This window comes from Cariama cristata, unplaced genomic scaffold, assembly GCF_000690535.1.
Source record: "Cariama cristata isolate BGI_N322 unplaced genomic scaffold, ASM69053v1 scaffold3249, whole genome shotgun sequence".
Taxonomy (NCBI): domain Eukaryota; kingdom Metazoa; phylum Chordata; class Aves; order Cariamiformes; family Cariamidae; genus Cariama; species Cariama cristata.
Window position 1 is genome coordinate 24,589 of NW_009637278.1, and position 15,499 is coordinate 40,087.

General features: G+C 39.3%; 1 protein-coding gene across 1 annotated transcript in view; it reads right to left on the bottom strand.

Moving 5' to 3' along the window:
- Positions 1-15,499, bottom strand: part of LOC104167852 (neuron navigator 2-like) — a 102,163-nt gene that overhangs the window by 9,328 nt on the left and 77,336 nt on the right. Inside the window, 10 exon segments of the mRNA XM_009708242.1 lie at positions 473-708; positions 2,660-2,828; positions 2,984-3,079; positions 4,857-4,957; positions 5,453-5,612; positions 6,137-6,290; positions 9,017-9,189; positions 11,819-11,964; positions 13,113-13,224; positions 13,839-13,922. Coding sequence (XP_009706544.1) covers positions 473-708; positions 2,660-2,828; positions 2,984-3,079; positions 4,857-4,957; positions 5,453-5,612; positions 6,137-6,290; positions 9,017-9,189; positions 11,819-11,964; positions 13,113-13,224; positions 13,839-13,922 — 1,431 coding nt within the window.

Genomic DNA, 15,499 nt, shown 5'->3' on the forward strand with positions numbered 1-15,499 from the left:
AGCAGAGACATGCCTTACCAGAGCCGGAATGTGTCTGGACAACAGTCACTCCAAACCCAGCATACGCAGATTACAACTGCAAACACTTGCAGCTGCAGAAACTCTTGACAGCCTAGAGATGCATTTGAGGGTTTTTGGAAAAATGCCCACATGCAATATGGATTGCTGAAGTTGCTGGGCATTTTATGCAGGTGTTTAACTTCCTCAGCAGTTCTCAGGCTCCTAACCACTTGAAAATCAAGGCACCTTTAGGTGTTTAAATATACACCTGGAAGCCTGCTATTTCAGGCCCATAATCAGGTGAACTTGCAGTTCTGAAAAATCTTAAATATTATTCTCTTCAGGATTAACATAATGCATTAAAAAGAAAGATAAATTTAAAATCAGCTTTTGATGGATTAACAAAGGAGTAGTCTCTCATTTTTGATATACGGTAGCATTAATTGTGCAAGGATGTTTTCCGTTTCCTCACCTTACTGGATTTATGGTCCACATTGAAGGTTGCAATAATGCCATCGGCCAACTCCCTGCCCTCTCTAAGGACCATATACTCAGACAGACGGTTTGCTAGGTATGTTTTACCAGTGCCACTGGGGCCAGATAAGATAATCCGCCTATGTTCCATCAGGAGAGAGACATAACGCTGGAGTATAGGCTTTGGGATCAGTGATTCAAACACCAGACCGTCCAAACTGTTCTCACAGATACCTGCAACAGGAAAAGATTCCTCATTTAGTGAGATTCCCATTTTTAAAGTTTTTATTTCTTTTTTTTTTTTTTTTTTTCTCCACTAAGTAGTTGTAATGCTGCAAAGCAATCCCGTTAGTGGAGTGCAAACAAATCAAGATTATTTTAAATGACTAGACAGGCACACTGGAGAACTGAAAAAATGTGATTTTGTGACTGTAACAGTAGAAGAAAACCCCAAAATAACACTTAGAAACAACAGATTTAGTTTTGACCTGACCAAGCTGTTTCTCACTTCAGCGATAAATCCCCCCCTCACTCTGGCATCCCCCATGGTCAAGAGGAGCACATAAAAAGCTGGTAAGACAAGTGCAGAAGTGACCTATGGGCTTAGCCTGGATCCTCCTTCAGCTCTCCCAGTTTTCAAAGTACTCAGCAGCATCCTACAGTGTCTAAGGCCCGAAGAAAGTTCCTGTAGAAATAATGCCAGGCCACACTTTTCACACACAAACCATCCATTTTGCAGTGTTTCGCCACGTACGGTACACATTCATCCAGAATGTACCTGTTTACTTTTGAATCAGTAGACAAAAAAACCCAGTTATCATCAACTCCCCCCACTTTCCCAAACGCTTGTAATTAAACTCCTTCTCTGTATGCTGATAGCTATCTCTTCTAACGTAAAACTCCTACTGATAAGCATTTACGCAATGTCAGGAGTCACTTTAGGCAGAATTGGCTCAGGGAAAATACACAGTGCTTCAAAATACACAGCAGAAAGGAAAGTTGCCAGATCACACAAAGGAATGTTTGCACCTCAGTGGTTACTTGGAATATTAAATATTTATATAGGCAGCTTTGTATCTCAAAGGAACATGTAAGTGATTTTCCATAAATTGATTAAATACATTTCTATTTCATTGAAAACTGTTACCACATATGAACCTTCAAAGTACAAGTCAAGCCAATGCAAGTTAAATATGAAATCAGATTGCACCTTTGCAGATACGGCTAGACCTTAAGCAATACTTCAGTTGGGATTTACTACTGGACAGCGTATTCTAAGTAAGCATAATACTCTGGGTTCACATCAAGCCTCAGTAAACTGAGATATTTCATGGCTTATTTTGTCTTCCTGCCCTCTGATTTGCTACCTAAGGTAATGCATTTTTTTACACCAATATTCAAAAATCAAATTACTTTCAGTCAAATGCCACAGCCAACTTTCAAAGTTGCTCTCAATTTCAAAAATGCTCTCAAATACTCTACTGTCCATATGCAGATCTATGCTCAGGATTTCACTGGTGTAACTTTGAGCAAACTGATACACATTCAAAATGCAGCAGGTTGAGAATTTTTCCCTCAAACCTACCTTCAGAGCATAGTTTTCATATAAAAATGGCTCCCTGAGAAGCAAACCATATGAGAAATAGAACTATTAAATTCTTATCAGTATGATATAATGAAATTGATGAGAATTCTGAAAACCATACATTTTGAAAAAAAAATCCAGATTTTAAGGTGTCCCATGAATTCTGAGATCCCTCCTTCCTGGTGCCTAAGGAGGGATTCTTCAGCAAGACCAATCAGGCAAGTTAAGAATTTCTTTTTTACTCTGCATGAAGGAAATAACAACTATAGCTGTTACAAACAGGTAATGAAATTCTGAGTCTTTATTCATTTGGAAAGCACTTTGCTGCTCAAACAACTCCACTACGGCCCTTGTGGTGTGAGGTTTCCTCCAGCACAACTCCAGCCATCTGTTCAAGATATGTGGAGAAAACTGCTGTGTATGTAATTATTCCTACTGTTACAGGTTGAAAATTTGCTGAATTTATAGACTTACCATACTCTAAGTGCTGTCTTTATCAAATGAAAACAGAAGGACCAGTAAATAAAAGGCAGAGATGGAAAAAAGAAACACAACTGTAATCAGTGAGAGTACTACAACAGACAGGTCAAGCACAATTACCTTTGATGGTAACCGAAATAGTGTTGTTTTCTCCAACTAGATAGCCACAGGGCAACAGCTCAGGTGTCTCTGCACTATTTGTGCGTTTGATTTCTCCAATGTTGTAGCCCAGAACACTGTCTGAATTCAGTCCTAGCTGGCTCACGGGATCCACGTGAATGATATATTCCTAGGGTGAAAAAGGGAGACGAGAAGTTAGGCAGCATTGAAATCTCTGTGACTTTGTTCTATGCTATAACAGTAGTAATCACAGCAAGTTAAATATTGCATGGTACCATCAGAATCTAACAGAATTCAAGCACAGAGCAAATTGTACTCACTAACCTTAAACAATCGCCTTACAACCCCATCCAGAACATCCCATTTGGTCTTGCCACTGACTCCAATGCAGCCTATGAGGAAGGTGCGGGGCCTGGAATCCTAAATGCATAGAAACGTGAATTTGAGTTAAATAAATCATAACTGTATCAGACAAGTCTGTAATCAAAATGCTGGCTTTTTTTTCCCCTTTTTTTTTTTTTAAATTATGGTGCATCTTTACCCTCTATATGATGAATTTGGAATGCTATATGAAATCCTTCTTTCCTACGCAACATTTTCTATAGTGTTGGAGTCACAAATCTAAAGGATACTTAAGTGGTACTAATGTTAAGTAAAAGGTCTTTATTAATCAATCCACAAACAATTCAAAAACCTCTGAGAGGATTACAGCTTAGCAAAAAGACAGAAAGACTCTTAGGAAAATTCTAGGCATAAAAGTTCATGGCATGTTCGTTTTTCCACGAATTCACAATCAAATATGTTGCATTTGCAAGGCTTATCCTATTTACTTCTATAAATGCTGCCACGGACATAGAAATCTAAATCTATATATATATATAAATTATACACAGTTATATGTATAAATAGTTATACAGAAAGACAGTTTTATATATATTTATATATAAAAATTTTTGTGCTATGTTTGGTATATCACTGCATTTTAGTTGATAAGTTTGTTTCAGATTTCTAAGGCAGGTTAAAAAAAACCCATAATGCACCTCATTTTTCTGTTCTTCTCTATGTGCACGCACTGTGAAACATTCATTGAAGAAAACCTGATTTCTATCATAAGACTTCAAGATCAACTAAAAGGTAAGGAATCATTTTCACGTGGTAACTTTACCGACTGTGGGCACAGTGGAGTCCAATAGAATTAGCAATACAGGTTTACTGTTAATTTGCTTATCCAGGGCTGCAATTATTAATGCAAAATTGGTATTTAATGGAAAGATCTGCTGAGTCAATTTTATTTCTTATTATTCAAATTTTTGTCTCCCCTTTACAAAAGACATGGAATTATTTCTTAAATAAACTTTTACAAGTACTCATCATGTGAGATAGCAAAGTCAGTGCTTGGTAAAGATTGTGTAGTACATTCATGCATGCATCACACACACGAGATGTGCTGCAATTTTACAGTATCTGAAATGTATTTGGGTATTTAGGATTCTTTCCATTACTTGCAAATGGAGAACATCTGAAAGATGTCATTCAAAATGGGATGCTTGTACCAGAGAGGACAACTTGAACTAGAACAATAAGGTATAGATCTCCCAGTTTGGATCCATTAAGTTCTTCAGGAATATTCATGTTTCTAGCATTTCAGTGTACCTTCTATCGACACATTGGATCCTTTCCATTATTAGTTAAATTTTTATTGAAGTTTAAGAAAAAGGCCCAAGAGCTTTGTGCAGCTTTTAAGATACCAGTCTTAAACAGATGCTAGCCCAAGGTACAGATCAGTCTGCTAACCTCCTTCACATCAAAAGAGCGGCCAGAGATATTAGTGAAAGGCTTAAATTGTAACATTATCACCTACACCGCTGACACACGGTCTAGTCTAGCAATCCTGTGTAACTGACACGGTTCATGGCCAGTGTTGATGGCACCAATAAGAAACTGCAAAATATAAAGCTATTGCAGGTGAGTCCAAGAGACAACCTGAACTGGCAGTGCTGGCTCTCAGCAGTTCCAAGGAAGTGGGAGGGAGCCGAGTGCCTTGACTATCACTAGAGGTACACCAATGAACTATTTTGCTGAGAAAATTTTAAAAAATCTTTTGCAAATAGGAGCCTCCAAAACAAATTGCATTTGAATTCCCTGGCACATTCCAAAGTCACTGATATTTCAAAGCTGGGGACAAAACACAACTCACCTCCTTCCATTTCATTTCATCCTGGAAGTTGACAACTATTTTGACGTGTCTGCCTCCTTCTTTCCGGGCAGAGCCATCTCCAGTGTCATCTAGCAGCATGTCTGTGAACAGAAAACATCAACAGCTTCACAGCTGTATCTTAATAACAATGAAGACTATTCTGGTTTATGTCAATACATTTATTGTAGTCAAACATAACACATCTGGGTTCCATGTGCCCCAAGGTAAAACACAAGAACCAGGTTTACTGACTTCCCTACCAAATACCAGTATCACTCTTAAAAAGTGAAGGTCACTGAAAATTATTGGTCAGTTACTCCCTATTTTCCTTCCTACATTATATCCCCTGGCAAATGTATGCCATTAAATGGATTTAAACATGACTCTTCGCAGCTGAGGTCATAATTGGACAACTCCGACCTAGGGCGTAGCAGACCTATGACGACATTTTAAAAGAAGGCTTTGTGCCAGCTCCTGACATATTTCCACACCTCAACTGTTAATAATTTTCATGCTTTCATTTTTCCATGGCTAACCAAATCAAATCTTCCAAGTGCAGGATAAAACCTGCCCACTGCCTTTCTCATTAAACTCACCGAGACTGGTTGACTCCGTGAGGTTCAAACTGTGTTGAGAGAGACCCACTGAATGTCTTGGAGAGGATGAAATGGAAACCTGAGACTGAGCCCTGCTACAGCTGCCGTGGTTTTCAGATTTCAGCCGATCATTTTCTGCTTTTAATTTTTCAATCTCACTCTTGAAAAGACAAGTCAGGAGTTAGAAGGCACAGTGAAAACACACTTAAAAGACAGCAACATAAGTAACTTAAGAATAAATAATAGTTTAGCAGAAATGCCATTTTCACAATTTTTTAATTTATTTTAATAAATTAATGATTTTAATTATTACAACGTCCCTTCCATGAAACTTTTCAAAGTATCCTAGAAAACATAAATATGTGGGAATTCACTAAATATTGAAATGCAGCTATGTTAAGGCAGAGAGCATGGGAGCATTTTAAGAGGTTGCTGACAGTCAACAAAACGATCTCCCCACAGGTTTTTAGGGTTGAAACAGTTAGAGCAGCAGAGTTGAGGGCAGCAGAGTTCATGTGTTCAAGCTGACTTCTAATGAAGGTACAAGGTTTAACACTGGCACAAAGCTAAACCCAACTTTTAGTGAGCATTCAAAAACTTCAAATTTACCTTCTTTTCAGATCTTTACTGTGTGGCAAGTTGGCCAATCTTTAACACGTCAACATAGACTGCAATATTTCTTACCTGCATTCTGTTCATCGCCTCCCGAAGCTGGTCAAGCTGATGAGCAGAGCTAAGGGCCTCCAGACGAATATCAGTCAACTTCATCTCCTTGTCTCTCAGCTCGTTTCGTAACTGCATGACTGTTTCAGCTTCACTGTCGGTGCACTCAGAAATACTGGAGAAGATTGAAAAGCAGACATTGAATGAGACCATTTGTCACTTTTCACGTGGTGCTTCTCCAGCATTTATTAGTAAAGGAGGAATAACACCCTTTCATTTTGCAGAAAGCAGGCAACAGTTTCGGCTTATTGGGTTAGTGATACCATAAATCAGATATTAAATAGGTCATGGAAACATTAGAGAGTAGTGAAATAAATATGTCTGTCGGTTATTTTTCTTTAATCAGCATCTGAAACAGAATTCTGGAAATCACCTGTTACTGGATAGTCTTCATTTCTTTCATGGTAGTCACCATAAAGGAAAACTTCTAAAGCCAATCTCTAAATAAATTAAGGGGGTGCAGGCAGTAACAGCAGTTAGTTGGAGATTGATGAGTTTACAGACAGATTTAAAGCTCACCAGGTGTGCACAGCTGGGTTTCCCTGAACTGTTCTGGAGGGCTTTGGAACTCTACACCTATTCAAGCGTGATAAATTCCTGCTCGCTTTAAAGCACTCATGCTTAAAAAATTTTGGGTGGCGTTTTTCTTCCCTCCTCCCACAAAAAAAAAAAGATTCTAGGTGAATAAAATTTCAGCACATCCGTAAGTGTATCTATATAAAGATCAGCTACACAGCTGCATGCTTTGAGGGAGACTTAATTTAAAATGTCTCTCCCTAAATCAGGTTAATGAGAGATGTTTTCCTCATCACAAAGCCAATAAGCCAAAATACACATTTTACTTGTGCTCTATCCTTCCCTCAGTTCACATATTTACTCTTTTCTCATGTTTAGCCTTTTGGCTTTCACGTCAAAATGAGATGTATGCACATAGCATTCTGACTGACGATAGATGGGATCATCATTTGACAATTTTCTGGCCTTAGAGTTCTAAAGCACAATTTGCTATAGTCACCAGAAACTTACTCAGTTAGGTTTGAGAGACTGGAGAAGCTTAAAAAAATTCATGGGGGATTATCTTCCGCTACTAACATTTCATCGCTATTATACGGCTGGAAACTACTTCATGTGAAAACAAGCGACAGGCAAAACTTCAAGTTTGGGTACTTACTCAAACGCATTTGATCTGAAATCAGGCTGGAAGCTTTGCATGACATCTACAAGGTTGCGCGGCTGTCTGGTAATTATATGTTTCATAATCCTGCCTCTTACAACTTTCTGTATTTACTTACCCTACTCAAGTGATGAAGCTACTGACAGAATTAAGACAAAATCTGTTTTACAAAGTTTTCCAAGCACATTCTAAAATGTGAGTTTAAACTCAAAACAGTGCAGTACAGCAATTATTTAACTTTATTTCACAAGTGGCCAAAATGAAGCCTCAAGGTTGCCTGTCACCTTCCCATGAACACAGAATGAGTTAAGCAGCACAGCAGAAGTCCTGACTTTAAAGTCTACATCTTGTTCTCATACAAACACAAGCAGAAGGGTATGGTTTAGTCATACAGACGAGCCTATACAATAGCTTGCTGCTACCCAAAGGAGAACATTTGTTTCTCACTCCTCTTCCTCAGCCTGCTCCTGGCTGTGCTGCTGTCATGCCCCCATACTTATGCCAGCTCTGGCACTCATCAGAGTCCGATCAGACCCCTGAGTTGAGCCAACCCAGCAATGTGGGGAAAAAAACCTGTCCACGTTTCTGTAAAATTACTTTTCACATAATTTAACACGTTGCATCGGCTCAATGGAATTGTCTGAGAAGCAGCAGAGCCAGTGCAAGGGAAGGATGAGGCACAGTGGCCAGGGAGGTACAGAAGAAAAGAGAATTGGATCATCTCCCTTCATCAGGGACAAGCTGTTAGACGAGTTCAGCTGTATCACTAAACCATGCTGTTTGATTTCCAGTAAATCCTTATCTTTATCTGAATTTGTCAGCTTCATTGGGAACGCATCATAGCAGATTAGTACAATATGCACTGTCTCTAGCCAACAGAGAAAACAAAATCCCAGACTTGGCCTGGCTTGTTTCATTAACAGCAAGAGACCCAATTAATTCTGCACTCCAAGGCCACCCTGGTTATAAATACTCTTCATACTCAATATGTTCTGCCGAAAGAGCACCCCAATGAAACATTAAATTATACTACAGTATTGATGCAATGATTTTTGGCTTCCTGGACACTAATGCAAAGGTGCTGGGTTGGGAGTCAGCTTACATATCTTTAATTCCCTGAATATATAAATTCAATTTTTCTGTCCTCTGCCTGTAATCTCCTTCAACTACAGAACATTCAAAATAGGCAGTTGCTGGAAGTGTGATCTCTGCTCATCCTTTTGCCAGTATGACAGGGTTAAGGATTTTGCCCAAACACTTAGCAAAACACAGCCCCCTCTGCGAGACAAGGGAAGTGATGCTTGGGAGAAGGACTGAGCAGTGGCCACAGACCAGCCCTGATCTACAGGACACTCCTGTCTGGCCCAGTATGTCTTCTGCTGTGGCTTCCTGGTGAACAGCTGGTTTTAGCAGTGCATGTAGCTGAAAGCTGTCAGGGTCTTGCAGGGCTTATACAGATGTGCAGATTCTTAGACAGAAGAAGCAAAGGGGACAGGATGGCATAGGGTACATTTTTCTTGTTTCTGTAAAGTGGCCTAGAGATGTCCTGTAAAGTTAGCATGGAAAACACTGGATCTCTCCAAAGCATGTTATTTCTCCTTTCCTCTACCAATGCAGCAAGATGCCTTCCACTCCATTTTCTATTTAAAATTTTAAAAATCACTTACAGAGAATTGGAGTGGGAAGCTCTCAGCAACGGTGTTGAAACAGTGGAGTTATGGTGTGGTAGCTTTGGTGAAGAAGGTAGTGAAGAATCAGTCATCTCCTCAATATCTGAATGAGAAGATGCTGACTTGGGAGATTTCTTTTTACCAAAAGCTTGCTTGAAGGAGCTGCGTAACTGAAAAAACAAGACCACAACAGTAGGCACATCATTAAGAATAAAATCAGGCAAAAAAAGCCACAGAGTAAAAACTCTAACATGCAAATACTCCAAATGATACAGCCATACTCACATATATTTTAATATGGGTGAAAAAGAATTAAAAAAGCTTTTTTTCCTTAACTATTTTATGAGATTAATAAGGTCAATAGGACTGGATATCAATGCTTCCTATTTTTAAGATAACTATTTTATAGCAAATTCTGTTCAGTGCAACAAGCTTTACAGTGATGATGTAACAACTTGCAGCTATAATGTAACGTGGCTCAGACAGAGTTAATGATGCTGAAATGGTTAGTGATGTGAATGGATGGGTTAGCTTCGTATCTCATAGTTTAAAGTAGGTCTTCCTTACCTCGTTGACCTGTCGGAAGAAGCGCAAGCAAAAGGAAGTGGGGGAAGGAAAAAAGACATGTTTTAACAGATAAAGCCAGTGATAAGGAAAGCTTTGGATTTCTAAGACAAACATGACCAATAATCAACAAAGACCAACAGTTACTTACTTCAAAACTGGAACCCTGGATTTTCCAAAACCAGGTGTTTCAAAGAACATATGGTCATTTTTTGCCTTACTGGAGTGAAACACCAGACCCAAATCTCTTAACTATTTAAATTATATTTTCTCCTTAGCTGAGACAGAATGTTTTGGCCAACAGCCAAATCAATATTGCGTTTTTGCTTGCAGGAACAGGTATATGACCAGGTGAAAAGACTGCATCTTCTCTACCTACCTGCAACTAAAATAATCTTTTTAAATGTAACTGCCATTTTCCAAACAACATAAAGAATGACTATTCATGTGATTAAACTGATGTTATCCTGAAGTTACAGTTGAACAGCTAGTGTTCAAGAAGCATCTGGCCAATGCTCTTAGATATATGGTTTAACATTTAGGTTGCCCTGGGTGGAGTCAGGGTTTGGACTTGATGATCCTCCGGGGTCCCTTCCAACTCAGGATACTCTGTGAACACCGTTTAACGCTATTGCAAATTACATGTTCTAAACAGGCTGGCTTAATATGAGCTGAAAGTTATTTTTAAACTAGACAAAGATTCCCACAGTGAGAAATGCTGAAAATCTGGTGTTTCAGCTCTGAATGGACAGCTGCATTATTGCTATATATAACAAAAAGATCTTGGTTGAGAACTTCCTCAGTATTTGTGGAATAAATAAAGTGTGAATCAGACTCAACTTACATATTTTTCTCAGTAAATTACTGATTTAATTTCCAATCTTTGTTTTACAGCAACGATGTACTTATTTTTAATAACAACAGAAAAATACTGTCCTGTTTCTTCTGTTTCATGAAAACTTTATTTCTCTTTATAATAAAGGGATGTTTCCTTAACCTTCTTTAAAAATAGTCATCTGATGAATGAGACGTGTAGGCTGATGTAGGATAATATCTACTAGGTTACCATAACAAAGAATAGAAGCTAAGGCAAAAATTTAAAAAGTGTTTATCTTAACCAAGGCTTCATGATTACGAAAGGTTTGTGTCACAACTTAAGAGTTGCTATCAATTTAAAAGTTACAATTTACTTTGTCTGAAACTAATGTATAATCCAGCACAAGAAGGATTTGGAGATGACATTGTTTCCATTCAATCAATTATTTAAGGGGCAGAGTGGAAACACTACTGCTATGAAGGAGCTGGCAAGATATCAAAATGAAACCACCAGGATAAGAGAGAAATAAAATCAAGAACCTGCTCAGGAAGCTGTTTCTTACAGCTCAGGAGTTTCAAACATTTCTGAGAGGATATTGCACAAATACAAATCAAGCTTTTACCAGTTCAAAACACATTTTGTATTTATACAGATTTATCTGTACACCCAAAAGATCCAGGTGATTTAAATTCAGTAGGAAGGAAGGGGTGGATTGCTTTACTGGCTACAATAAAGGATCTAAGGACTTTAGTCCAAACTACAGTCAGACTAGGTCACTAAGGCAGTTATGGTCTAATTGAAAATGGAGTTTAATATAATGTACCTTTCCTCCAGTACAGGGTACCTTGTACATAGTACATGATGAGCAAAGAAGGAAAAATGGGAAATGACAGGTAAGTATTGCAAAATCTTGCAAAATAAATGTCCATCACAATAAATATATAAAGATTGGTATTTTTTGTTGTAGAACTCCACAGTAATGTTCAAAACAGAGTTCTTAGTGTTCAACATGTTCACTTAAAAGAAAGCCCTATGAGCCAAAAAGAGAAAAAGCCAGTAAGAATGATCTCTCATTGTGGATTTGTTTTACTTCAATGATAGATGTCGTTTTCCCTAAGGGGTTGGACACCATATTACTTTTAGCCAGAATTGATCTTTGACAGCTATATCTCATTTAAGACTGGCCTTTTGGCTGTTAAGCTAGAATTCAATCCTGTGAAGAGTCAACACAAGCATATACATCACTTAGGACTCAATTAAGCCTTCAAAAGAGAGTTTACACAGGATTTAAACAGTGCGTAGTCCTTGTGCTGACCTGTTGCATGAGGGGAGGAAGGAGGAGCTGAGCGGCTAGATTTCGCCGTGCATGTTCTGACAATTTTATAAAAACCTCATGCAAGCTGTTGAAATACACTCACCCAGTTCTTCCTCTTCTTTTTCTTTGAGTCGCTCTCGATGTTGCTTCCCACACTGGAGTGACTGGTAGCACTGTTAATACTGGAGACGCTATCCGAAGAGTGCTGCCTTCGGATTCGCAGGTCTGTGGATTGAGCAGCTCCAGGTCCTGAATATGAATGGAGGCAGTGTCAAAATTACGTAAGAAATTTGACATTTGGTATTAATCATGCAATCTCAAAGAAACACTTAGGGAAATAAGCACTTTGACAAGCACTTACCCCAATGGATACACTGCATATTTCAAAGCACTGCTGTTAATCCTCGTTTCTTGTGAAGAGATTAAAATCTCAGACCCAGACCCTTCAAACCTTTCCTTCAGACATTTATCCCAGTGTAAATTACTAGGGTAAGTATGAGAAATGTGATAAGACAGGACTGTGTTCAGCCTTTATATTGGAAATTCCCCCAACACAAGAAGGGCACAGACCTGTTGGAGGGAATCCAGAGGAGGCCACGAAGATGATCCGAGGGCTGGAGCACCTCTCCTATGAGACCAGGCTGAGTTGGGATTGTTCAGCCTGGAGAAGAGAAGGCTCCGGGGACACCTTAGAGCAGCCTTCCAGTACCTAAAGGGGCCTACAAGAAAGCTGGGGAGGGAATTTTTGCAAGGGCATGGAGTGACAGGACAAGGGGCAATGGCTTTAAACTGTAAGAGGGAAAATTTAGATGAGATATTAGGAAGAGACTCTTCATGGTGAAGGTGGTGAGGCAGTGGCACGCGTCGCCCAGAGAAGCTGTGGATGCCCCATCCCTGGGAGTGTCCAAGGCCAAGTTGGATGGGGCTTTGAGCAACCTGGTCTGGTGGAAGGTGATGGGGGCTGGAACTGGATGGTCTCTTAAGGTCTCTTCCAACCCAAATCATTCCATGATTCTATGAAGTTACTGAAAACACCAAAGGAAATAAAGCCAAGTGTCTGACAGCTCTGAAATGGGGATCTCTGCTCCCTGCTGCTTCCCATCAGTATCTAGATGGGTGAATTACTATATGCTTATAATAAATTCAGTGAGGTCGCACTGAAGGTGGAAAAGCTTTGAAAACGTCTTCTCATGTGCCTAACACATCCATTGACTTCTGTAGAATTTATCACACTATTTACACAGATATGCATTTCAAATCTCCACATGATACTAAGCAAGCAACTAGCACATGGTCATGAGACAAAGCTGATCTCTTATGGTTACATCAGCTGTTACCAAGAGGACTAAGATCTCATGAGCACTGCATAGTTGCTATACATGCTGCTTGCTTCTCACCTTTGCAGTTGAGCTCAGGTGTGTTGATGACTCCATTGATGGCAGCCTGGGCAGCAGCATTTTGCTTCTTCAGTAGTTCAATCGTCTTCCTTAACTCATTCAGTTCCGAGTCCTTGAATAAGGAAAAAAACCCCACGCTGATACTTTGAAAATGCAGATGGTATCTAACTGCTCCAAAGAAGCCACATTTCAATCTGAGCATTGGTAGTTGATAGAGGATTTATGGAATATGTATGTACAAGGCGATGAAAATGAGGTTCGGTATACCTGGGAATGCTGACCCTCAATAGGCTGCAAAATAGCTTTGCCGTTATGACACAAAAAATGTACGTGCGCTGTAATACAGAAATAACATGTATCCAAGTATACTGTTCGAAACCCTGTGTTGCCTGTCTTGCAAGGATCTTTCTTGGTGCTTCTCTTGAACATGCACATGTATGGATGCACTGGGAAGAAATTTATTACAGAAATGTGCAATACTGAAGACTTATGTCCAAAGCAACAATTTATAGAAACAACCTGATCAGTTGCCACAACATCCCAGTGCACAACACGAGTACTTCATACAGAATTTTTATGACATTTTACTCTGACTCCACAATTGAGGAAACTAAAGCAAACGGCATATGTGATTATTTTTTTTTCCCCCTCACGAGTAGAGAAAGAGCACAAGCAACAACGCTGGAAAGAGAAGTTAAGACTTCCCTAAGTAATTTTCAAGCTTGCCTTTTGTTCCGCTGTCATCGTCAGGCTCTGCAGTCTGATCGTCATGTTCCCCAGGCTCTGCTCAAATGCTGCCACCAGGTGAGCCTGAAAGTTAAACCACGTAGAAGCAGTTTGTTCTCTCCTCCCAAACAAGGATATTTCTGCAGGTATTTAAATGGACCACCTAGTGCACTGCATTGTTTGTTGTGTAAATGATATGGAGAAAATCACACTGATTAGAAAAGGTCAAATGAGTAGAGCATATGTTGTGAAAATGCTTGCAAACAAATTACCAGGAACAACTTAACTGTGGAAAATCAGAAATGCCAAAGGTAACAGACCAATTTCAAAATTTTAGAAAATGACAGCCCTTTCATGTACACCTACTACTAGCAGCACATTACAAAATGATGCAGTTTTAGGCTATAAACCATGCCCTGCTTGGCAGCAGCTGCTACCAAACCCTTTAGAAAACAGACGTAGGAGTAATACTGTGACCTGGCACCTCAGTAGGAGACTTCCTGGAGACGGCTCCTCAGTCAGCTGCTATGTCCACTTCTTTGATACCATGATTTCAATAGACAGGACAGTTACCTTAGACATACTCTAACATAGTAGCTAAGTGAGATTTTTTTCCAGGTTGGAATACTCATTTATTCTGTAAAACGTGCAATCCTATACATCGAGAACAAAACCAGCTCCTGGGTCCCTAGGAGTTAAGGTCCTTTGAAGAGCTACATCTCAAACTAATCCAGTTCGTGAATTTTTCTCAATTGTTTAAAGCTGCATGGATTTTTTGACAAATGGAAAACACATGTTACCATTTTGTTGAAATAGAAAGACATATTAGACTCAATTGTTTTTTTTTAAATATCTCCCAGATTAAGTAACTGAGGCTTTTAAAGGACACTTTAGGGAATACACCTTGTCACCTGAAAGTATTCTCGATACCAAAAAGGCATGGAAGGATGTCCTTGGTTATCTAGCCATGTCCCCAAGCTACTGCAAGCAATGACATGAAAAGACCTCCTATCACAAAATGTGGAGAGGAAAAAGAGACAAATCCATCCACGTTTCTAAGCATCTCCTGCTGTTCATTTTTGAAATCAGACTTGATCTTTGATTTTTTATGTGGGCCATTATTAGCATGTATAAAGTTACTTAGTGACAGTTTTCAGGTACCCTCACACACAGTTAAGGTAATTCTTGCCACAAAGCTTTTCACAAAAAGTTTACATCTTAAATCCTTTCCCAAAGAACATAAAAAAACCCCCAAATACCACTCCTAAGTTTTAGGAGGATACCCTAAAAAGCAAAATCAAATAGAAAATAGTAAATAAAACATAAAGCAAGTTTTTAGATAGAGGAAAGCCAGACAGAAACCTCCCTCCAACTAGATGACTATTCTTGCGGGTATTTAAGGCAAAAAGATGCTGGAAGGCCCAGGTGGAGATTCTCACTGTGCTACCCCAACAGGAGGACTCTGAAGGCCATGCCAGGATGTTCAATCCAGACATGCCTTCTCTGCAGAGCAGGATAAGGGTGGAGACAGGACTACTGCAGCATTGTAGCCAGTCTGCCAGATGCTTTATCAGCTGATATACCTGCATCTAACTCAAATACTTCTCCAATATTTGAGTGCACCTTGCTTGCAACCAAGGTCCACGTGCTAAATATCATCC